The 25,470-nt window shown below is 41.2% G+C and overlaps 1 protein-coding gene across 7 annotated transcripts in view; it reads right to left on the minus strand.

Annotated features, from left to right (window-relative positions):
- The window catches only part of phf14 (PHD finger protein 14), a 279,390-nt gene that overhangs the window by 151,470 nt on the left and 102,450 nt on the right, over positions 1–25,470 (minus strand). For all 7 annotated transcript variants that reach the window (XM_063043787.1, XM_063043793.1, XM_063043790.1 and 4 more), the window contains exons 9-13: positions 24,614–24,884; positions 23,393–23,499; positions 20,739–20,834; positions 17,672–17,775; positions 4,267–4,398 (exon numbers count right to left, since the gene is read on the minus strand). In XM_063043787.1, coding sequence (XP_062899857.1) covers positions 4,267–4,398; positions 17,672–17,775; positions 20,739–20,834; positions 23,393–23,499; positions 24,614–24,884 — 710 coding nt within the window. The remainder of the gene's footprint in view (positions 1–4,266; positions 4,399–17,671; positions 17,776–20,738; positions 20,835–23,392; positions 23,500–24,613; positions 24,885–25,470) is intronic.

A 25,470-nucleotide genomic window follows, 5' to 3' on the forward strand; every position in this document is an offset into this window, starting at 1 on the left:
ATCCCTCTGATCCTCCACACTGCCAAGAGTCTTACCATTAATACTATATTCTGCCATCCTATTTGACCTACCAAAATGAATCTCTTACTATCTCTTCTTTCAGTTAGTCCTGACGAAGAGCCTCGGCCTGAAACGTCAACTGCATCTCTTCCTATAGATGCTGCCTGGCCTGCTGCGTTCCACCAGCATTTTGTGTGTGTCACTTCACACTTATCTGGGTTGAACTCCATCTGCCACTTCTCAGCACAGTTTTGCATCCTATCAATGTCCCGCTGTAACCTCTGACAGCCCTCCACTCTATCCACAACAACCCCAACCTTTGTGTCATCAGAAAACTTACTAACCCATCCCCCCACTTCCTCATCTAGGTCATTTATCAAAATCACAAAGAGTAAGCGTCCCAGAACAGATCCCTGAGGCACACCACGCATCACCAACCTCCATACAGAATATGACCCGTCTACAACCACTCTTTGCCTTCTGTGGGCAAGACAGTTCTGGATCCACAAAGCAATGTCTCCTTGGATCCAGAATAGGAGATTTACCAGGATACTGCCTGGTTTAGATGTATGCATTATGATCAGAGAATAAGGGAGGAGTAGAGGAGACATGATAGAGGTAAACAAGATATTAAGAGGAATAGATAGAGTGGACAGACAATGTCTCTTCCCAAGGGCATCACTGCTCAGTACAAGTCATGGCTTTAAGGTAAGGGATGGGAAGTTCAAGGGGGATATTAGAGGAAGGTTTTTTACTCAGAGAGTGGTTGGTGCATGGAATGCACTGCCTGAGTCAGTGGTGGAGGCACATACATTAGTGAAATTTAAGAGACTACTAGACAGGTATATGGAGGAATTTAAGGTCGGGGGTTATATGGGAGGCAGGGTTTGAGGGTCGGCACAACATTGTGGGCCGAAGGGCCTGTACTGTGCAGTACTATTCTATGTTCTATCCCATGCCTCCTTACTTTCTCAATAAGCCTTCCATGGGGTACCTTATCAAATGCCTTGCTGAAATCCATATACACTACATCTATTGTTTTTCCTTCATCAATGTTTTTAGTCACATCCTCAAAAAATTCAGTCAGGCTCATAACACACAACCTGCCCTTGACAAAGCCATGTTGACTATTCCTAATCATATTATACCTCACTAAGTGTTCATAAATGCTGCCTCTCAGGATCTTCTCCATCAACTTAACAACCACTGAAGTAAGACTCACTGGTCTATAATTTCCTGGGCTATCTCTACTCCCTTTCTTGAATAAGAGAACAAAACGCACAACCCTCCAATCCTCCGGAACCTCTCCCGTCCCCATTGATGATGCAAAGATCATCGGCAGAGGCTCAACAATCTCCTCCCACGTCTCCCACAGTAGCCTGGGGTACATCTCATCCAGTCCCGGCGACTTATCCAACTTGATGCTTTCCAAAAGCTCCAGCATATCCTCTTTCTTAATATCTACATGCTCAAGCTTTTCAGTCCACTGCAAGTCATCACTACAATGACCAAGATCCTTTTCCATGGTGAATACTGAAGTAAAGTATTCATTAAGTACCTCTGCTATTTCCTCCGGTTCCAAACACACTTTCCCACTGTCACACTTGATAGGTCCTATTCTTTCATGTCTTATCCCCTTGCTCTTCACATACTTATAGAATGCCTTGGGGTTTTCCTTAATCCAGCCTGCCAAGGCCTTCTCATGGCCTCTTCTGGCTCACTTAATTTCCTTCTTAAACTCCTTCCTGTTAGCCTTATAATCTTCTAGATCTCTAATAGCTAGCTCTCTGAACCTTTCGTAAGCTTTTCTTTTCTTCTTGACTAGATTTACTACAGCCTTTGTACACCACGGTTCCTGTACCCTACCATAACTTCCCTGTCTCATTCGAACGTACCTATGCAGAACTCCACACAAATATCCCCTGAACATTTGCCACATTTCTTCCATACCTTTCCCTGAGAACATCTGTTCCCAGTTTAAGCTTCCAAGTTCCTGCCTGATAGCCTCATAATTCCCCTTACTCTAATTAAACGTTTTTCTAACTTGTCTGTTCCTATCTCTCTCCAATGCTACTGTAAAGGAGATAGAATTATGATCACTATCTTCAAAATGCTCTCCCACTGAGAGATCTGACACCTGACCAGATTCATTTCCCAATACCGAATTAAGTACAGTCTCTCCTCTTGTAGGCTCATCTACATATTGTGTCAAGAAACCTTCCTGAACACACCCAACAAATTCCACCCCATCTAAACCCCTTGCTCTGAGGAGATGCCAATTGATATTTGGGAAATTGAAATCTCCCACCACGACAACTCTGTTATTATTACACCTTTCCAGGATCTGTTTCCTTATCTGCTCCTTTAAATCCCTGTTACTATTGGGGGGGCCTATAAAGAAAAAACAGTAGAGTTATTGACCCCTTCTTGTTCGTAACCTCCACTCACAGAGACTCCGTAGACAATCTCTCCATGACGTCCACCTTTTCGGCAGCCATGATGGTATCTCTGATCAACAGTGCCACGCCCCACCTCTTTTGCCTCCCTCCCTGTCCTTTCTGAAACATCTAAAATCCGGCACTTGAAGTAACCATTCCTGTCCCTGAGCCGTCCAAGTCTCTGTAATAGCCACCACATCATAGGTCCAAGTACTGATCCACACTCTAAGCTCATCCGCTTTGTTCATAATACTCCTTGCGTTAAAATAAGACACATCTCAAAACACTGGTCTGAGTGCAACCCTTCTTTATCACCTGCCTATCCTCCCTCACATACTGTCACCAAGCTTCCTCTATTTGTGAGCTAACCCCTCTTCCCCAGTCTCTTCAGTTCAGTTCCCACCGCCCAACAATTCTAGTTTAAACTCTCCCCAGTAGTCTTAGCAAACCTCCCTGTCAGGATATTGGTCCCCCTGGGATTCAAGTGCAACCCATCCTTTTTGTACAGGTCACACATGCCCCAAAAGAGGTCCCAATGATCCAGAAATCTGAATCCCTGCCCCCTGCTCCAATCCCTCAGTCACGCATTTATCCCCCACCTCATTCTATTCCTATACTCACTTTCACGTGGCACAAGCAGTAATCCCAAGATTACTACCTTTGCGGTCCTGCTTCTCAACTTCCTCCCTAACTCCCTGTAGTCTGTTTTCAGGACCTCTTCCCTTTTCCTATCTATGTCATTGTACCAATATGTACCACGACCTCTGGCTGTTGTCCCTCCTACTGCAGGATATTGTGGACGTGATCTGTAACATCCCGGACCCTGGCACCTGGGAGGCAAACTACCATCCGAGTTTCTTTCCTGCATCCACAGAATCGCCTGTATGACCCCCCAACTATAGAGTCCCCTATCACTACTGCCTTTCTCTTCCTTTCCCTACCCTTCTGAGCCACAGGGCCGGACTCTGTGCCAGAGGCACGGCCACTGTTGCTCCCCCAGGTAGGCTGTCCCCCCCCACCCCCCCAACAGCCACAGAGGTACTCTCTAGTACCTGACTCTTCCCCTTCCCTCTCCTGTTACCCGCCTGTCTGTCTCCCGTGGCCCCAGTGTGACCACCTGCCTATAACTCCTTTCTATCACTTCCTCGCTCTCCCTGACCAAACAAAGGTCATCGAGCTGCAACTCCAGTTCCCTAACACAGTCCCTTAGGAGCTACAGCTCGACACACTGAGTGCAGATATGGCCGTCCGGGAGGCTGGGAGACTCCAGGACTTCCCACATCTGACACCGAGCACAGAACCCTGACCTCACACACATACATCCTTTCTGCAATTAACACAGGTAAACCCACCTTGACTCGTTACCGCCTAAGCCCGTTGACCCAAAGCCCTCTCACTCCGCTACCCTCTCACTCCGTTGCCCGCTAGATATGGCGGTCTCTTTTTAAAATTTTCCCGCTCTACTGGCTGACGTCACGCACTTGCGCAGTCTTGCCTCTCTTTACCCCGAATAGTAAAATATTAATGATGAATTAATATGAACAATTACCATTTCATTTGCTAAATCGTTCCACATTTGAATGGAGAAGAACCAAAGTCTTGAGTAAAGTTAAAAACTATAATATTTAATCTAAAACATCTAATGTTATCCTACTGCTTTTGATAAAAAAAGCGATATGATGCAAAGTTATAAAAATGAGCCTAACCTATTCAAGCATTGAAACTGTAAAAGACTTTCATTTTTCTGTATTAAAGGCTTTACACACTGCCACTTGGTGCAAACTCCATACAACTTTCATGCATGTTTAGGACAGTGAAAAATTCTTACCAGTAACTGTTTTTGGTCTTTTTGGGCATCCTGGTGAGGGGGGGATCTAAACAACCAAGATGATAATAGAGTTTGCAAGTGTCACACAAAACAAGGAGGTGTTGGTCATGATTCTTCTTACAAATTCCACAGCTGGAAATAAAAAAAACTTATTTATTCTACTCAATCATGAATCAAATGATCAATTATATCTTGATATTCAGCATCATACCGAATTAACAGTAAATGTGAAACAAAACTGAACAACTTTACAACCATCGGTTATAATTACATTCACCAAGCTTTACTTTATAAAATCAATCAAAACAGCTCTTAAATGATAACACATTCCTCACCAATCCCACTGCATAACAATGGCAAATACATTAGAATATTCTTAACATACTTGATTACAGAATAGTAGTTTTTTTTAAACAAGGCGATTTGAATAATTTTCTTACAAACCAAAAAACAGAAATTTAGGGGTTCGTTGCTGACCACATGTATGAATTACCTACTGTAGCTATATTTTCAATTTGTTCTTCAATGAAATAGTATAATGCAAAAGACAGACATTATTAAGTTACTTCACAAGCAACTTTAAAAATATCTGCTCTTGTACTTTGTAACTAAAGTGATAATTTCACATTACTCCCCCTAGTTATATTGTAAAAGCTACAATTTTGCCCCCAATCATTCAGCTTCTCTATATCCAGGGGAGGGCAAAAGTTTAAAGTACTGGAAGAAGTTTTACAGGGGGCGCAAGGGAGAAGTTTTGTTTAAACAGCAGAGTGGCTGATGTCTGGAATTCTTTGGCAGAAGAAGTGGTGAAATCAGATGTAATCAAAATGTTTAACATTGCATGTAGACAGGCAAATGGGATTAGTGTAAATGGCAAAAATGGTTGATACGACACTCTAACTGTGAACTTCCTTACATCCTCCTTTGTATTCACAATTCCACCTTGTTTTGAATCAACAGCAAATAGATATATAATATTTGGTTCCCTCAGCCGAACTGTTGATATAGGGTATGAAGAGCAAACCATTTGCCAACGTGAAAAAGATCAATTTACTCTCACTTCTTCCTTTCTAATTAAGAATTTTAAATCTGTTTTTGAACAAGTAGTAATCTGCCCTCAAAATTTAAATGCCTTTGGCAACACTGCAGGTTGTTCATTACTACTTTGATTAAATTTAAAGAGTGATCAATTGATCTCAGATATTCTGCTTATGTAAATGACATTTGCCTCAATCACAGACATAAACAGTAACAAAATAATATTTCATACATCACCACATTCCAGTACTTACTTCTCTTCGCTAATTGGTCTCAAAAATCTGATAAACTGCCTTAAACCATGGCTGTGGTGAAACAGCATCAACAATTCTATTATGTCAAGCGCCCATGTTTTTAAATTGGCATCAATGAAGGAATCAGGATATACTTCAAGGCCAGAGGAGTATGTGCAATGGGGGAGTATTTTTGCAAGTCATCTTATCACCTGCAGCTCTTGCTCTTAAAGGTTTTAGAGGTCATACATTTAGGAGAATTAGTCATTGTCATCTTGATAAATGGCTGCAGTGCATCTTGTTGGAGATAAACTCTGCAGCAATGTTGCACAGTGGCAGAGAAAGTCAATAATTATGATCGTAACTCAAGCAAATTGCTGTGTCCTGGATGATCTCAATACTTAAGAAGCATTCATTTATTACACACTCAACTTTAAGGTGGTAGAAAGAATCTACAAACAATGCCCCATCTCCAACCTCTTCTAGCTGCAGTCTGTATATGGATCCACTATCCTTAGGATGCCAATGGTTGGAAATTTGACAATGGTAATGATATTGAATTTCAAAGAAGGCGATTAGGTATTCCCTTTAGGAGATGGTAGTATTGTGGCACTTCAGTGGCAAGGAAGTCACTTCATTATCTCATTAGATATTAGTGAAACTGAACAATTTACATTGTGAATATTTTCACTTTTGATCTTACCACAAATAAAATCAATGAAATTGGTAGCCTGGATTGTACTAAGGTAATCTCCTGCAGAAGACAGACTACAGAATTCTGCTATGGAGATGGCTGTGCTGCAATAACTACTTCCTTTCTTAATGTAGCCAACTGTTTCTGTCTTTGGAATTTCTTTAGATTCAATTTTATTAACCCTCCTTAATGCCATATTAAATCAAATGGTGACTTGACATCAAAAGCAATCAGTCTCATCTCACCCCAGGAAATTCAGCTCTTCTATTTACATTTGTACCATCATACAAATTAGTTTCTGAGACATCACAACTAGGCATCAGGAATCTAGTAAAACCAAACTGCTGGAGGAACTCAGGGCATCAAGAAGCAACAGAGGCAAAAAGAAGGTTAATGTTTCAGGTCAAGACCCTACATCAGGTCAGACAGAAAAAAGGCAAGAAGCAGGGATGATACAGGGGTTGGCAGGTGATAAGGTGAAGAAATGATGGACAGATGAGACCAAGTGGGCGGAGAGGACACTGAACAGAGACAAAAGCCAGAAGGTAATAAGAACATAGAACAGTACAGCACAGTACAGGCCCTTCAGCCCACAATGTTGTGCCGACCCTTAAACCCTGCCTCCCATATAACCCCCCACCTTAAATTCCTCCATATACCTGTCTAGTAGTCTCTTAAATTTCACTAGCGTATCTGCCTCCACCACTCATTCAGGCAGTGCATTCCACGCACTAACCACTCTCGAGTAAAAAATCTTCCTCTAATATCCCCCTTGAACTTCCCACCCATTACCTTAAAGCCATGTCCTCTTGTATTGAGCAGTGGTGACCTGGGGAAGAGGCGCTGGCTGTCCATTCTATCTATTCCTCTTAATATCTTGTATACCTCCATCATGTTTCCCCTCATTCTCCTTCTCTCCAGAGAGTAAGCCCTAACTCCCTTAATCTCTGATCATAATGCATACTCTCTAAACCAGGCAGCATCCTGGTAAATCTCCAGTGTACCCTTTCCAATGCTTCCACATCTCTCCTATAGTGAGGTGACCTGAACTGGACATAGTACTCCAAGTGTGGCCGAACCAGAGTTTTATAGAGCTGCATCATTACCCTACGGCTCTTAAACTCTATCCCTCGACTTATGAAAGCTAACACCCCATAAGCTTTCTTAACTACCCTATCTACCTGTGAGGCAACTTTCAGGGATCTGTGTACATGTACTTCCAGATCCCTCTGCTCCTCCACACTTCTAAGTATCCTGACATTTACTTTGTACTCTGCCTTGGAGTTTGTCCTTCCAAAGTGTACCACCTCACACTTCTCCGGATTGAACTCCATCTGCCACTTCTGCATCTTATCAATGTCTCTCCGCAATCTGCGACAATCCTCTACACTATCCACAACACCACCAACTTTCGTGTCGTCTGCAAACTTGCCAACCCACCCTTCAACCCCCACATACAGTTCATTAATAAAAATCACGAAAAGTAGAGGTCCCAGAACAGATCCTTGTGGGACACCACTAGTCACAACCCTCCAATCCGAATGTACTCCCTCCACCACGACCCTCTGTTTTCTGCAGGCAAGTTAATTCTGAATCCACGTGGCCAAACTTCCCTGGATCCCATGCCTTCTGACTTTCTGAATAAGCCTACCATGTGGAACCTTGTCAAATGCCTTACTAAAATCTATATAGATCACATCCACTACACTACCCTCATCTATATGCCTGGTCACCTCCTCAAAGAACTCTATCAGACTTGTTAGACACGATCTGCCCTTCACACAGCCATGCCGACTGTCCCTGATCAGACTATGATCCTCTAAATGCCCATAGATCCTATCTCTAACAATCTTTTCCAACAGCTTTCGCACCACAGACGTAAGGCTCACTGGTCTGTAATTACCCGGACTATCCCTACTACCTTTTTTGAACAAGGGGACAACATTTGCATCCCTCCAATCCTCCAGTACCATTTCCGTGGACAAGGAGGACATAAAAATCCTAGCCAGAGACTCAGCAATCCCTTCCCTCGCCTCGTGGAGCTGCCTGGGGAATATTCCATCAGGCCCTGGGGACTTATCCATCCTAATGTATTTTAACAACTCCAACACCTCCTCTCCCTTAATATCAACATGCTCCAGGACATCAACCTCACTCATATTGTCCTCACTGTCATCAAGTTCCCTCTCATTGGTGAATACCAAAGAGAAGTATTCATTGAGGACCTCGCTCACTTCCACAGCCTCCAGGCATATCTTCCCACCTTTATCTCTATCTTCACTCCCGTCATCCTTTTGTTCTTCACAGAATTGAAGAATACCTTGGGGATTTTCTTTACCCTACTCGCCAAGGCCTTCTCATGCCCCCTTCTTGCTCCCCTCAGCCCCTTAAGCTCCTTTCTTGCTACCCTATATTCCTCAATAGACCCATCTGATCCTTGCTTCCTAAACCTCATGTATGCTGCCTTCTTCCACCTGACTAGATTCTCCACCTCACTTGTCACCCATGGTTCTTGCACCCTACCATTCTTTATCTTCCTCACTGGGACAAATTTATCCCTAACATCCTGCAAGAGATCCCTAAGCATCGACATAATACATTTCCCAGCAAAAACATCATCCCAATTCACACCCACAAGTTCTAGCTTTATAGCCTCATAATTTGCCCTTCCCCAATTAAGAATTTTCCTGTCCTCTCTGATTCTATCCTTTTCCACGATAATGTTAAAGGCCAGGGAGCGGTGGTCACTGTCCCCCAGATGCTCACCCACTGAGAGATCTGTAACCTGACCCGGTTCGTTACCTAATACTAGATCTAGTATGGCATTCTCCCTAGTTGGCCTGTCAACATACTGTGACAGGAATCCGTCCTGAACACACTTAACAAACTTTGCCCCGTCTAAACCATTGGAACGAATCAGGTGCCAATCAATATTAGGGAAGTTAAAGTCACCCATGATAACAACCCTGTTATTTTTGCACCTGTCCAAAATTTGCCTCCCAATCTGCTCCTTGGTATCTCTGCTGCTACCAGGGGACCTATAGAATACTCCCAATATAGAGTAACTGCTCCCTTCCTGTTCCTGACTTCCACCCATACTGACTCAAAAGAGGATCCTGCTACATTACCCACCCTTTCTGTAGCTGTAATAGTATCCCTGACCAGTAATGCCACCCCTCCTCCCCTTCACCCCCCCATCCCTTTTAAAGCACTGAAATCCAGGAATATTGAGAATCCATTCCTGCCCTGGTGCCAGCCCAGTCTCTGTAATGGCCGCTACATCATAATTCCATGTATGTATCCAAGCTCTCAGTTCATCACCTTTGTTCCTGATGCTTCTTGCATTGAAGTACACGCACTTTAGCCCTTCTACCTTATTACCTTTACATCCTTTGTTCTGTTTCTCTTTCATCAAAGCCTCTTTATATTTTAGATCTGGCTTTACTCCATGCACTATACTTGCAGTTTTCACATGACCTTTATCCTCCTCCACCTCACTATCTGCTCTAACACTCTGGTTCCCCTCCCCCTGCAAATCTAGTTTAAACCCCCCCGGAGCAGCACTAGCAAACCTTCCCGCAAGGATGTTAGTCCCCCTCCTGTTCAGGTGCAACCCGTCCCGTCGGAACAGGTCCCATGTTCCCTGGAACAAAGCCCAATTGTCCAAAAACAGGAAGCTCTCCCTCCTGCACCAACTCCTTAGCCACATATTTAACTGCATTATCTTCCTATTTTTAGCCTCACTAGCATGTGGCACAGGTATCAAACTTGAGATTGCAACTCTGGAGGTCCTGTGCTTCAACTTTACACCTAACTCCCTGAATTCTCTTTGCAGGACCTCCTCCTTCTTCCTATCCACGTCATTGGTCCCTACATGGACCACGACATCTGGCTGCTCACCCTCCCTCTTGAGAATACTGAGAACTCAATCTGAGATATCGCGGACCCTGGCACCAGGGAGGCAACAGACCATACGGGATTCTCGATCTCTTCCACAGAACCTCGAATCTGACCCCCTAACTATTGAATCCCCTATCACTACTGCTCTCCTCTTTTCTTCGTTAAATGAAACCAAATAAGGGAGCAATAGGAAGGGTAAGCCAAGGGGGAAGAAACCCAGATGGATAGGTATGCAGGTAATGGGCAGACGGAGCCTGGTGAGGGAGGGTAACAAAACTAGGAAACAAGACAGGGAGGAATGGGAATAGAAATGGTGAATAAAGGAAGAGAGAACATAGATGGACAGTTAGGAGAAGGAAAGAGGGTGTGGATTAGTTGAAATTGGAAAATTCGATGTTTGTATCATTCAGTTATAGGCTATCATAGTGGAAATTGCTACATTTCGATTTTTGCTCCTTCACTTGTATCTAAATTCCTTGTCCACCATGGAGGGATTCAAAGCTATGCCTCTGGATCAGTCATATAGCACAGTAGCTCAGTTCTTATGCTGCTGTACCCTTATTTGTGATGGTAAAGATGTCAGGAAGAGGCAGAGGTATTTCATTCACTCAGCACAGAAGACTGAAGTTGCTGTGAATACTTTTCACTCGCGTGCTGAGGTTCCACCATTATTAGTATTGGATATGTTGATGGATTGAACATTATGAATTACTTATTTAGCTGTCTACAACCAGAATAAAGCAGAGCTGGGGGCTTTGATCTGAACCAATATCTGTTAGAGATACTTTTATTCTGCCATGTACTTAATCAGCACATTCTGCTCAAAGTAATCATAATTCCTCAGCATGATCTAATAGTGGAGTGAGATATATGCTAACCAAAGAATCTATGTGTGCCAGAGAACATGATTGCTGTTGTCAATGGCCAACTGCCATCATGGAAATTCAGTTTTGAGCTGTTATTAGATAATGGTACCACATAACATGTCCTCAGTGTGGAATTCTAATGAAGGTACAATATCAATGTAATTAAGTTACTGGACCAGCAGCCAGAAATCTACAATACTGATCCAAAAGAAGAAGTTTGTACAATGGTAGCTGGAGATTTAAGTTCATACATCTAAATAAATCTGAAATGTGCAGAAGTTTCAATAACCATAATAATGAAACTACTAGATTGTCCTAGAAACAAACATTGATAATTTTTGTCTTTCAGGAAAAGAAAACTGTCATCCTTAACTTATTTAGCCTTCATCTTACTCCAGACACTAACGTATTTCAGTGTTAACAGCTATCTCAGCTCAGGGAATTATTCTTGGAAAATAAGCACTACATTGCCAGCAATCTCAGCATCCATGAACAAAAAAAAAAATGCTCATTTTATCTCACAATCAAACAAATGAACCTCCCCTTGCACTGTCTCCAAAAATACGTGCAGTAGTCTTCAAGTCTGCTCTGTGTAGTTGTAGCAAGACTTCCCTATTTTTGTACTCCAACTCTATTACAATGAAGGCCAGCATTCCATTTGACTTCCAAAATACTTGAGCTACCAGCATAATAACTTAGTTTTTCATGAACAAAATATTCACTTCTCTGTGAACATCAGCTTTCTTTGATCATATGCCATCTTTCTCTTCACTCACCTTGTTTGCCTACTTCCCTTTCCAGGCTTCTTAAGTCCTATTCACAATTTAATCAAGGCATCAAGGCCAAGGGTGAAGGACGAACCACTGTTTAGCTCACTACTCTGTGAGGCTTTACCCACCTCAGCTGAACTGGATTTGTGGTTGTGGCCTGCAGCCATCGGGCTCCTGGATTGGCTGCAGCACTGAACTGGCTCCGCGGTTGGGGACTCACTTTCGAGGGCTTTGCGGTTCATTGTCTGTGTGTTATTTGTTTACTTTCTTTTATTGTTTGCACTTTTTTTTCTTTATTTCACACATTGGGTGTTAGATGGTTTTTGTTCTGTAGGGCTTTTTTAGTGGGTTCTGTTGCATTGCTTTGTTTTGTGGCTGCCTGCAAGAAAATAAACCTCAAAGGCTGTATATGGTATACATACTTCGATAATACATTTACTTTGAACTTTGAGCCTACACTTCTATAGTCATAAATCTTGAAGATCATACACTCTGCCCCTATAAGTAGAGTCACATTATAGAAAAAAATATAGCTGAAAGACATTGAGGAATTTTTTTAAGAGGGTTCAATCACAAATTGCGGTATATAACAAAACATGTCTGCTACTGTCCAAAAGAGAACAAAAAAAGTGTTCACTTCAGTCAGCTAGCCACACTTGTGCATATTTTAAGAGCTCAAAGCACCTTTAAAAAAACTGACCAAAGGAAACTGGAATATGTCATTTAGCCGTTCAAGCCTGCTTGCCCATTCAGTGATTGAACTGTGACTTGACTTCATACACCAGCCAATAACACTTAACATCTTTTGTACACTGACAGAGAGCACTTGGTAAACACATTCCTTACACATCCACAAACAAAGCCCTGTCATTCTGTTGTCGTTGCGCTGACTTTGCACACTTAAATGTCTTCCGCCCGTTATATTCTAATAATCAGTCCTAAGGGTGTGGATTATGGAGTCTTTCCCACCATACACGGTGGAATATTCCATTTCTTTAGTAATGGGGATGTGTAAATGTGTATATATTGTTTGTATACTGTATTTAAGGCAGATACTTCTGTTTATTTTGTAATATGATTGTAGCTACAGTTGAAGTCGGAAGTTTACATACACTTAAGTTGAAGTCATTAAAACTCATTGGTTAACCACTCCACAGATTTCATATTAGCAAACTATAGTTTTGGCAAGACGTTGAGGACATCTACTTTGTGCGTAATTTTTCCAACAATTGTTTACGGACAGATTATTTCATTTTTAATTGACTATATCACAATTACGGTGGGTCAGAAGTTTACAAACAAAATCAAAAGAAATCAGCCAAGACCTCAGAAAAAAAAATTGTGGACCTCCACAAGTTTGGTTCATCCTTGGGAGCAATTTCCAAACGCCTGAAGGTACCAGGTTCATCTGTACAAACAATAGTACGCAAGTATAAACACCACAGGACCACGCAGCTATCAAACCGCTCAGAAAGGAGACGCATTCTGTCTCATAAAGGTGAACGTACCTTGGCGCGAAAAGTGCAAATCAATCCCAAAACAACAGCAAAGGACCTTGTGAAGATGCTGGAGGAAACAGGTAGAGAAGTATCTATATCCACGGTAAAACGAGTCCTATATCGACATAACCTGAAAGGCTGCTCAGCAAGGAAGAAGCCACTGCTCCAAAACCGCCATAAAAAAGCCAGACTACAGTTTGCAAGTGCACATGGGGACAAAAATCTTACTTTTTGGAGAAATGTCCTCTGGTCTGATGAAAACAAAAATTGAACTGTTTGGTCATAATGACCATCATTATGTTTGGAGGAAAAATCGTGAGGCTTGCAAACTGAAGAACATCATCCCAACCGTGAAGCACGGGGGTGACAGCATCATGTTGTGGAGGGGGGGTGCTTTGCTGCAGGAGGGACTGGTGCACTTCACAAAATAGATGGCATCATGAAGAAGGAAAATTATGTGGATATATTGAAGCAATATCTCAAGACATCAGCCAGGAAGTTAAAGCACGGTCACAAATGGGTCTTCCAACTGGACAATGACCCCAAGTATACCTCCAAAGTTGTGGCAAAATTGCTTAAGAACAACAAAGTCAAGGTACTGGAGTGGCCATCACAAAGCCCTGACCTTAACCTGATAGAAAATTTGTGGGCAGAACTGAAAAAAACGTGTGTGAGCAAGGAGGCCTACAAACCTGACTCAGTTACATCAGTTCTGTCTGGAGGAATGGAACAAAATTCCAGCAACTTATTGTCAGAAGCTCGTGGAAGGATACCCGAAATGTTTGACCCAAGTTAAACAACTTAAAAACAATGCTACCAAATACTAACAAAGTGTATGTAAACTTCTAACCCACTGGGAATGTGATGAAAGAAATAAAAGCTGAAATAAATCATTCTCTCTACTATTATTCTGACATTTCACATTCTTAAAATAAAGTTGTGATCCTAACTGACCTAAGACAGGGAATGTTTTCTAGGATTAAATGTCAGGAATTGTGAAAAACTGAGTTTAAATGTATTTGGCTACGGTGAATGTAAACTTCTGACTTCAACTGTATATTGTGGGGTACATCATATTCTAGTTCATGTTTAGTTTTACGTTACCTTTGTGGATAATTGAAGATGGTATGTCCAGTTACGTAATAAATGGGAGTCATCACTCTCAGTGGGGGGGGGGGGAGGAGAGGGGGGGAAGGAGAGGGGGGGAGGAGAGGGGGGGAAGGAGAGGGGGGGAAGGAGAGGGGGGGAAGGAGAGGGGGGGAAGGAGAGGGGGGGAGGAGAGGGGGGGGAGGGAGGGGGGGGAGGAGGAGGGGGGGGAGGAGAGGGGGGGGAGGAGAGGGGGGAGGAGAGGGGGGGAGGAGAGGGGGGAGGAGAGGGGGGGAGGAGAGGGGGGAAGGAGGGGGAGGGAAGGAGGAGGGGGGAGGAGGAGGGGGGAGGAGAGGGGGGGAGGAGAGGGGGGGAAGGAGAGGGGGGGGGAGGGGGGGAGGGAGAGAGGGGGGAAGGAGAGGGGGGGAAGGAGAGGGGGGGAAGGAGAGGGGGGGAAGGAGAGAGGGGGGAAGGAGAGGGGGGGAAGGAGAGGGGGGAAGGAGAGGGGGGGAAGGAGAGGGGGGGAAGGAGAGGGGGGGAAGGAGAGGGGGGGAAGGAGAGGGGGGAAGGAGAGGGGGGAAGGAGAGGGGGGAAGGAGAGTGGGGGGGAAGGAGAGTGGGGGGAAGGAGAGTGGGGGGAAGGAGAGTGGGGGGGAAGGAGAGTGGGGGGGAAGGAGAGTGGGGGGGAAGGAGAGTGGGGGGGAAGGAGAGTGGGGGGGAAGGAGAGTGGGGGGGAAGGAGAGTGGGGGGGAAGGAGAGTGGGGGGGAAGGAGAGTGGGGGGGAAGGAGAGTGGGGGGGAAGGAGAGTGGGGGGGAAGGAGAGTGGGGGGGAAGGAGAGTGGGGGGAAGGAGAGTGGGGGGAAGGAGAGTGGGGGGAAGGAGAGTGGGGGGAAGGAGAGTGGGGGGAAGGAGAGTGGGGGGAAGGAGAGTGGAGGAAGGCCATAACTCACATATCTAACATTTGGTGGCCAGCGGTGGGATGGCCAGTCACAGAAAGGTGTTCAACTTGGAGCAGAGTGGGATTGTGGTCCCAAGTCAGGAAACCCTGAGGCTATAAATGAAGCAAATGTCTGGGGAACAGTGACCTCAGAGGAACACGAACTTCAACAAAGAGCTAAATTCCAAGACAAAGGCAGAAAGGCCTTCAAGGGGGACCACCTCTGAACCACCCCTGGAAAATCTGTTCAAAGACTTTTTGTCTGCGGAAGGATCCCAAGATGCCGTCTTATCAACAAGCTGATGATATTATGAACTATCTCAAGTTCAAGAGGATGGCCTGGATATGGCAAAGGCTAGAAGAGGAGTGGGCCTGCCAGCCAGTGCCATTACTGACAGGTAAAACTCTCAAAGCCTACATTGCAATGGATAAAGAGAGGTCCAACAACTATCCTGACCTGAAGGAGGTAAATCTGATATCTCAGCAAACACTTCCATTCCACTACTCTACCACCAGAGGAGTTGCCCACTGAGAAGTATCATCGCCTGAAGGGTCTCTACTGCTGATGGATTCAACCCAAGCAGGAGGAGACTGGTGAGGTCATTGCTCTGGAACAGTTGCTGCTATTGCTTCCTCCACACAGTCTCAGAGCAGGAGCCAGCAGATGGATTCACTGCTGCCTAACAATGCCCACAAGGTGGTGCCATCGGGGTATTCATTCCAAAGCAACAGAGACTAACATTCCAAGGGACTCTCAGGAGAACGCTGCAGAACTCGAGAGTGGGAGGAACAAAGGCAAAGAACCCTTGGTAGGTCGTTCTAAGACTTTTATTCATTACCATTGTTAGAAGCCAGGACATAAATTCTCTGTGTGTCCTCTTAAGGTACAAATTGTCAGGTATGTGCTATGTACCAAGACTGGAAGCATGTGCTGATGATGATTATGATAATATCTGTAATGATCCTGAGTTTGGTAATGGGAAACAAGCAGAATATGTGAAGAAAGAGCCTATGTTTATAATAGTCAAAGTTAATGAAAAACCTGTTAAAGCTGTTGTAGGTTCTGGCAGCTACTGTTATTTAACCATATAATAATTACAGCACGGAAACAGGCCATCTCGGCCCTTCTAGTCCGTGCTGAACGCATACTCTCACCTAGTCCCACCGACCTGCACTCAACCCATAACCCTCCATTCCTTTCCTGTCCACATAACTATCCAATTTTATTTTAAGTGACAACATTGAACCTGCCTCAACCACTTCTGCTGGAAGCTCATTCCACACAGCTACCACTCTCTGAGTAAAGAAGTTCCCCCTCATGTTACCCCTAAACTTTTGTCCTTTAACTCTCAACTCATGTCCTCTTGATTGAATCTCCCCTACTCTCAATGGAAAAAGCCTATCCACGTCAACTCTATCTAGCCCCTCATAATCTTAAATACCTCTATCAAGTCCCCCCTCAACCTTCTACACTCCAAAGAATAAAGACCCAACTTGTTCAATCTTTCTCTGTAACTTAGGTGATGAAACCCAGGTAACGTTCCAGTAAATCTTCTCTGTACTCTCTCTATTTTGTTGATATCTTTCCTATAATTCTTATAGATTGAAATCTAAAGATCATAACCAGACATTGCAGCATGATTGTGATATGCTGACTGACACAAAGATTAAGAGTTGAGACACGGTCATACAATGCAAGCTTGATGTATAATGAGCAACTACATTGAAGAATGAATGACCTTCACAGTTTCTCCACGAGATTTTTTTCTTAATATGAGGGACATGCGGGCATGTTATGCAGAACGTGTGGAGACATCTGTGGGCTATTTATGAAGAAAAACTGTGCCCCTGCTTTTGGAGTTCACTACAGTCACACAACACCTATCTAATGTGTCCAAAGTGACCGGAAGTTTGACCTACTGGCAGAACTAATTACTGAGATGGATGATCATAACTACTTGATAAAAATGGGGATGCTGGAGAAACTGCCAGTTGACATGACTCTTAGGAGACTCCAGCCATTTTTCCTTTGATCACAGCCCACGTAACTAATGTACACAAATAATTTATTAATCTAAGATTTAGATTTAACAATTTGTCTAGCATTAGCTGCTGCTTGTACTAAATGGCTTCAAAGTTTATTCCATTATCTGCACATAGATTGTTTCTGAACTGCCTTTGAAATGCCTAATTCTGTTGAAATCCTTTTGCCACAATTTTTGATTTTTCATCTTTATTGCCTGCACTATCAGCCTGAATACTCCCCATATCCCGGATCATTTTCCTGGACTTAGACAAAATCATACAAAATACATTTAGCAAACACTTAACTGTTGAAAGTCAATCATAGTCAAAGCTCAAAACAAGCAGATAAAATTAATACCTGTACAATACTGCAGGAGGTGCCAATGATTTTAAAGTTCCTCCATCCTTTTTACTCGGTCGTCTTTCTTTAGGTGTACGCAAAATCACAGGGAAATTCAATTTCTATCAATTTAAAAATATTTTAAGATAACAAGAAAATCAGTGCAAAATGATTACAAGACAGTGTACTGCAATTTCATACGGATTATGGCAATATATAGTACTATGCAATTTATAGGAACCCTAATTTTTTAAAAAAATTTTGTTTCAGATGTTTAATTTTTGTTTTCTATGTTAGTATGTCAGTAGAAAAAAAGCAAATTTTAGATTTCCAAACATTCATTTTCCAAAAATTTAAATGTTGGAGAATGTTTTACATTTAATTAAAGAAAATAACGTATTAAGTAACAGTCCGCTTTTCAAAGAAAAACTCGATTACTTTGTAGGTATATAGCTCAGTGCATGATTAAACAAAGACACTAAACAGGGTGTTAATGATCAATGACATAATGAGTTGAATGAAAAAACTGATTAACTGAAACAGAAATGGGTGTAGAAGGAATCAAACTGGCTGAAGAACAACCAAACTAAAGATGAGGGTGTGGCAGATGTAACAGTTTAACCTTCAAATCATCAATTTTAACACCGGACAAGAGTGAACATAGCAACAATAAACAAAGTGGTCACTTTGCATCAGCAAGGTCTCTTCTAAGCAGAAATTCTGCCGCAGACAGAGGTTTCAAGATGTGCTATTCAAGGTCTTCTGAAGAAGCACAAAGAAATTGCCAAGATTGAGGACAAGAAACTCAGTAGTCAGCCATGGAAACTGAGTGCAGCAGATGAGATACATCAAACTGATAACCCTTCTAAATTGGAAGAAATTCAGCACCACTACTCACAGAAACCACTAGAACCTAAGTAAACCCCTCTCTAGTCTGGAGGCTTGTCCAAAATGGTCTTCATGAAAGAGTTGCTGCCAAAAAGCCGTTCCTCCGAAGTGGAAAAGCCAAGACACTCACCTATGCACAAAAACACAAGGACTGTGGCACTGAACAATGGCAGCAAGTGCTCTAGAGTGACGAGTCAAAATTTGAAACTTTTGGCTCAAACAGGAGGCAGTTTATCCATAGAAGAGGTGGAGAGTGCTACATGGATGAAAATCTGCAGCCAACAGTGAAACACTGCAAGTTTGAGGGTGTATTTCTGCAAATGGAGTTTGTAATCTGATCAGAATTAATGGAATCCTCAATGCTGAGAAGTACAAGCAGATTCTCATTCATCACCCATGAGGGAGGCCTCTGATCAGTCCCAACTTCATTCTGCAGCAGGACAATGACCCCAAACACACAGCCAAAGCTTTAAAGAGCTAATTCAGCCAAAAGAAGAACAAGGAGTTCTGCAACAGATGGTATGGGCTCCACAAAGCCCTGATCTTAACATCATTGAAGCTGTCTGGGATTACACAGAGAGACAGAAGCAAGACCAAAGTCTGCAAAAGAACTGTGGCAAGTTCTCTAAATTGCTTGGAACAGCGTACCAGTCAATTTGCTTATAAAACTGCATGACAATGTACCTAAGAGAACTGATGCAGTTTTAAGGCAAAGGGTGGCTTCACCAAATATTGATTTATTTTTCTACTGTTTACTGCTCTTCACAGTTTTTTTTAATATTTAGAAACTTATCATTTCATTATTTTTAAAAGCATCTTTACTTTACAGATTTTTTTTACATGTGCCTAAGACTTGTACAGTATGGTACATAGATTATTTGTGCAAGTTAAATTCTAAAGAAAACACTGGTTTGAATCTAAAACACTTATGTATAAACAACATAAAAGTTTTACAGAACAATTGTTTCTACAAGTTTTCAAAGTGATGGACAAGGACGTGTTACTTTATAGGGGAAAAATAGCAGTTTGACAAAAGAATATTGAAATAGTTTATTTTCCACAGCACTGCTATACATTGGTGCTCTATAGGTTAATTAGAAAAATTATCTTATTGGACCAAACTCCCTGCAAAACAGACAAGATTCTCTTTGGGTTTCCACTAATCTGCAGCATGCTCGCTTCCGAGACAGCAACCATCTATCAAAGTCATTTCACAGTGGCCCTGTGGGCCTGCATCTGTTCAGCCAACTGGAAAAAAAAGTGTCATGCAAGCTGTGTAAATGAATCCTGCTGCTGCCAGTGCTACTGCATGCGGCTGGAATTGTACTAGGTCTAGTTGGCAGTTGTGCTTTGTTATTTTCTCACTTGGCAAAAAGCACCGAAAATAAGATATTGCATTTGATAAGCAAAATCCATTTTATGCATTGCAGATCGAACCTCTCTCTGCATTAGTTTATGGTATCACAAGACAGCCAAAGTACCATCTGCATCTAATGCAAACGCTTAATTATCCTTACTGACAAATCTTCACTAATAAATGCAATGCACTCACCACAAAATCACCATTTAAAAGACACAGGTCAATTTTTTTTATTGCAAAGTGCTATTAATGCTTCATCCTCTGAGATTTATTCATTTCCCATAAACTTTAGTAATAATGTTTTTACATCCAATTTAGATTTATTAGCCCCTCAACTAATTCCATATTCATTGCAATTCTAATTAACTAATTCACTCCCTCAAAATATATTAATTAAAATTATGAAAAGAATGAAAAGATAACCAAACTGCATTACAGTTATAATGCCTTTTACTCATGAAAATACAGAAGAATTGTATGTAATTATTTTTTCATGAAGCTTCCTTTGTTAATCAAAACAATATGACTGAAATTAGAATATCTTCATTGGTGCTACAGGACATTAGTTACAGTCAGTATTAGTGCACAACTGAAAAACAAAATATGATGGGTTGAGTAGGGGAGTCAGGTCATTGATACATAACAGGTCAATCAGCAATTGAAAATGGAAGCAGACATTCTGCAAAGAAAAATAGCAGTTACAACCTATAAACAAAACTACATGAATGATACAAGTAGCAGGGCTTTCATTATTACCTCTTGTACTATTTTGATTTAACTGATGGTGGGATGAAGGAAACACTGTTTAGTGCAACAACATAGAATTTATCTACTAACCTGTCCAACTATATTACTGAGTGTACTCCACAGCATTTGCCCCTCCCGACGTAATTTACCATTCTTGTCTCTCAGGTTTTCTAGAGATTCAAACAACTGATGGCAAAGTAGTACGTCAGCGAGGAAAATAGTGTATGGAATTAAAACAGAGAAAAATAAAGTTAATCTAGGTCTGCTTTTTCTCTTATTGTCAATAGGAGGCACTCTAAACTTAAAAGTTCATAATCTCAGCAGAAAAACATTAATTCCCTCCAGTTATCAATACTACTGAAGAAAAAAATAAAAATGCACTGGATTCAGAACAGCAGCAAAAGTTCACAAAAAACAAAACCAGAGATCCATTAAGAAAATACATTCAATTGTGATTTCATACCACACTGACACACACGAAGTAGCCTAAAATGTACAATAGTTTTGAATGTCTGTGAAAAAGCAACAAGCAAGTTCTAGTCTAAAGTATGATTCTGATACACAAGAACTTCTAACTTCACCAATGTCATACATTTCCATGTAAATAAAATCAATGTGCTTATTCAGCTCTTCCCCTTAATAGAATTCAAAGGTGTTATCTTAGGGGTAATCTTGATTTGAGTTTTATTTGAGAATTTCAGGTTTTAAGGCCAATCATTTACAAAACTTTCAGAATACAAATACTCCTTTTTTTTTAAATCTACCAACACTGAAATAATATACTTGTTTATTAATGAAAGCAATAGTGCAATCTCCAGATTTATCTTACAGGTTCCTTATTCTGTTAATTTGTCTCTGATATAATCATACCTAGAACATGCTATTGCACAATGATAATAATATTAAAATATATAAAGACACAAGAGAAACTACAGCTGCTGGAAATCTGGATCAATGCACACAAAACACTGGAGGAGCTCAATGGATCAGATAGCATCAATGCAAGGAAATGAATGGGACTGATGAAGGGTCTCAGCCCACAATATTGACTGCTCATTTTCCATCACAGATTCTGCGTGACCCACAATTCTTCCAGAATTTTCTATGTTGATGAAAATACATAAAGATCTTTTTTTTTAATCTACCAAACTTGATCTGAAGATATGAAAATATGCATAGTAAAGGCCAGGATTAGCACATGATGCAAGAACTTTTTTTTAAATCACAAGTATTTCATCATTTACAGAGAAAAGACATTCAATCTCAGACTTCAAAAAATGAAGCTTTTTACCATAGTAGGGCAATTTTTTTGTATAAAAGAAAACCCAAGTAGACCACCATGGTCTAAACCTTGTTGGACAGTTTGGTGCAGATTTATGGACAGGTTATGTATTTGTTCAATGTTTAATGCAAGTATTAGTATAAAACATCATCACTATAAACACAAACATTTGAAAAATGTTTGAAAAATAATAATAAAACGAAGCTTAATAAAACAATATATATTCCTATAACTTGCCCCATAAATGCACCGGACAACGTCTTTTGTTTTCAGGAAGTATTGTACTTAACGTATGGTAAAAAACTACTTGGTACAAGATATTCCATCTGATGTGATGAGTGAACTTGACAAACTTCACAGCTATGTCATATAGCTATGATATTTGAAAAAACAAGAAAAGGGACTGTGCAGGGGTAGAAGATCAAATGATTAAAATAAAAGTTAGTGCTGATGGAGGTAACTTCATTCAAGTCTCAACTGCTGCAGTATAGAACAGAGAACCAAGCATTTTTACTCTCTCTACTGCAAGATAGTATTCATGTTTTTATCATCGTATTTATAAGAAACCTTTCGCAGCTATTCAATCACATATTGTACAATTTCTTGTGTTTCCGTTTGGAATTGGATATATTTAAATTGACAGCTACTGTAGGTTTTCTTTAAAGGGGAAAATGATAACAACAAAAAAAAGTTAACAGTTTAACTTGGTATAATGGGCTATCTTGGAGTTCAGATTGACTCTCTGTCAAATGTTAACTTAAAAATATACAGTATGTGCATACAAGTGACCTGTTGCAGTTTGCTTAGTTTTCCTCATTCCCCAAACCCCAAAGAAAAAAATTGACTGCATCCAATTCTACACATAGACCAGCACACAAATAGTATTCTTAGGAATGAGGACATCTATGAATTCTGTAGCATTCTATTCCTCCATGGTGGCATAGAGATTAGCACGACACTATTACAGCTCAAGGCATCAGAGTTTAGAGTTCAATCCAACGTCAAGTATAAGGAATTTGTGTGTCCTCCCCATGTAATACATAGATTTTCTCCAGGCGCTCCGGTTTCCTGCCATAGTCCAAAGATGTACCATATAGTAAGTTAACTGGTCATTGTAAATAGTCCCGTGATTAGATTAGGGTTAAATTGGTAATTGTTGGGCGGCACAGCTTGCAGGGTCAGGAGGGCCTATACCGCACAGTACCTCTAAACAAAATAAAAAACAAATCTATCTTGATTACAATTCTCTCACGGCTAATTAAATATACAGGTAACTCACACATTATGGCCATTCAGTTAACAGAAATTCACCCTTGCAGAATTAGTAAATAACCATCCACAACCCAAAAATTAGAGATACTGGATAAAATATATTTTCCAAGAACACAACAACCACCTCATTCCTCCATAACACAGATCCAATTGTACTAAAATAAGTAGATATATAAATTAGCAATCATACCTTGTTGTATTCTACATGAAGAGATTCCTGTTCATTTTGAAGTTTATCTTTCAGGTTCTTTTGTTCACAAATATTCTCTTGTATCTGCATCATCCGCATGTTCCTCTCTGCAAGGAGGTGGTAAGTACAGAATGTGAGATGTTATTACATACAGAACTCAGGATTATACAGTACGGGAATCGGCCTTTTGGCCCATAAGCATTATGCCGAATTAAACCAATCCCTTCCTCCTGCACATGATTCATATCCCTCCATTCCCTGCATCCTTGTGTTTTTAACCAACAGCCTCTTAAATGCCACTTCACAGTGGATTCCAGTTGATTGATCGATTAATCAGAGGAACATATTATTTGGGACAACTGTTAAACAACAAAAATTAATCAAGATAACGACTGGGATTCCCTTCACTTATGTGGGGCACTATGCTGCTTAACTGGGACAGGAAACTGTTGCCAAACGATTTCTAACTAGTGTCTGTCACATACACTTGTGTGGTCATTAGACACTGCATTAGAGCAAACAGTTTTTAAGTAGTATCAGTGGTGTGTGTTAATGTTCAAAAAGAAGTGATTTTGTTCATTTAGTCAATCAAAAGAACACAGCAGCATACTATCAATAACTATTCGGAACTAATACACAGTCTTATGGTCCTGAGGTAGTATTTGCAGTGCTCTAATCTGTTCTGAATTTCATTTAAATAGATAATTTGTTACTTGGTTAAACAGTGGTTTGTCTTTTTTATATACAATTTCCATGTGACTTCGGCTATTTAGGACAGCTGTTTAATTGTGCCAGAATGCACTGGTCCTGATGTGTCCCAATTAACCAGAATCCACTGTTTCTGCAATTAACCACTACCAATAACAGCAAGTTCAAAGAACCTACCACTCTGCGTAAAGAACTTGCCCTGTACATCCCCTTTAAACATTCTTTCTCAGCATAAACAAATGTCTCCACAATTCGACATTTCTTCTATCTATGTGTTATATTAAAATTGATTCTATAGCTTCAACTTCCTTGACATAGTTGGTCAATTTACACAATGAACATTTAGGTTTGACCATAAATTAAGACTCATTAATTAAACCCTGGTTTTTAAGGGAAATAAAATGTTTCAGCCATTTTGGGAAGTAAAATTACATGGACTTTTCTCCCAAGAACCAAATAATTTATTTTTCCACAAGAATTTTATTCTGTTTCTTTTTGTGTTTGTTTCCATACCAAGATAATAATTCACAAAGTCAGCAGTCAAGGCCGGTTGTTTGTGCTTTCTCCTGCCATCCACACTGGAGCTGGTATCTAAAGTGTCTACAGGGAAAATGTCGGTGCTAATTCCCATCAGTTCAGCTTTCCGCATAAGCTTGCGTATCACCGAGGCACTGCTGGTGAGTGGTCGTGGCAACTTCTCCCTGGGAACCCATGCATTGGGTTTGGTGCTGCGAGCTAACTCCACTTTAGCACGATATTGCTGTAGCCTTGTAGTAATGCGGGCCTAAATATAAGCAAAATTTTAAATATCAAAATATTGCAAATAAATGTACAAGGAAATAAAAGATTCTAATTAGCAGTCTGATATATGATACTAACATAGCTCAACATGAAAATGTACCAAATGGTGTCACAAGCAAATTTATTGGCATGACATGTTGTCTGTCAGCTTTAATTATTATGATTTCATTTCTAAGATTTTAAAATGATGGTTCCTCAAATTCTTATCAGCTCATGTTAAAATTGAGATAGAAACTGTATTCATGATTTTCTTTGAAATGCTTCCTAAGCTGATGCACATTAAGGATTTCAGTAGTTTAATCTCCTTAGATCACATTTTAGTGCACACAGTTCAAGGATGGTCTGCCTCCCTAATCATCTCCTCTTCTGCCTTTGATCACCACACGTAATTCTACTTCAGCACTTCTCTGATTGAGATATCTCTCCTATTTTTCTTTCATCTTCATACAACCTTGAAAACATTTCTTTCTACAGAAAGTGGTGGCTACAGCCCAGTCTATCACAGACAAAGCCAACCCCACCACTACGCACATTTACAGCGAGCTTTGCTGTCTCCGCGGGCATTCTGT

The sequence above is a fragment of the Mobula hypostoma genome, chromosome 3 (genome assembly GCF_963921235.1).
Source record: "Mobula hypostoma chromosome 3, sMobHyp1.1, whole genome shotgun sequence".
Lineage (NCBI taxonomy): Eukaryota > Metazoa > Chordata > Chondrichthyes > Myliobatiformes > Myliobatidae > Mobula > Mobula hypostoma.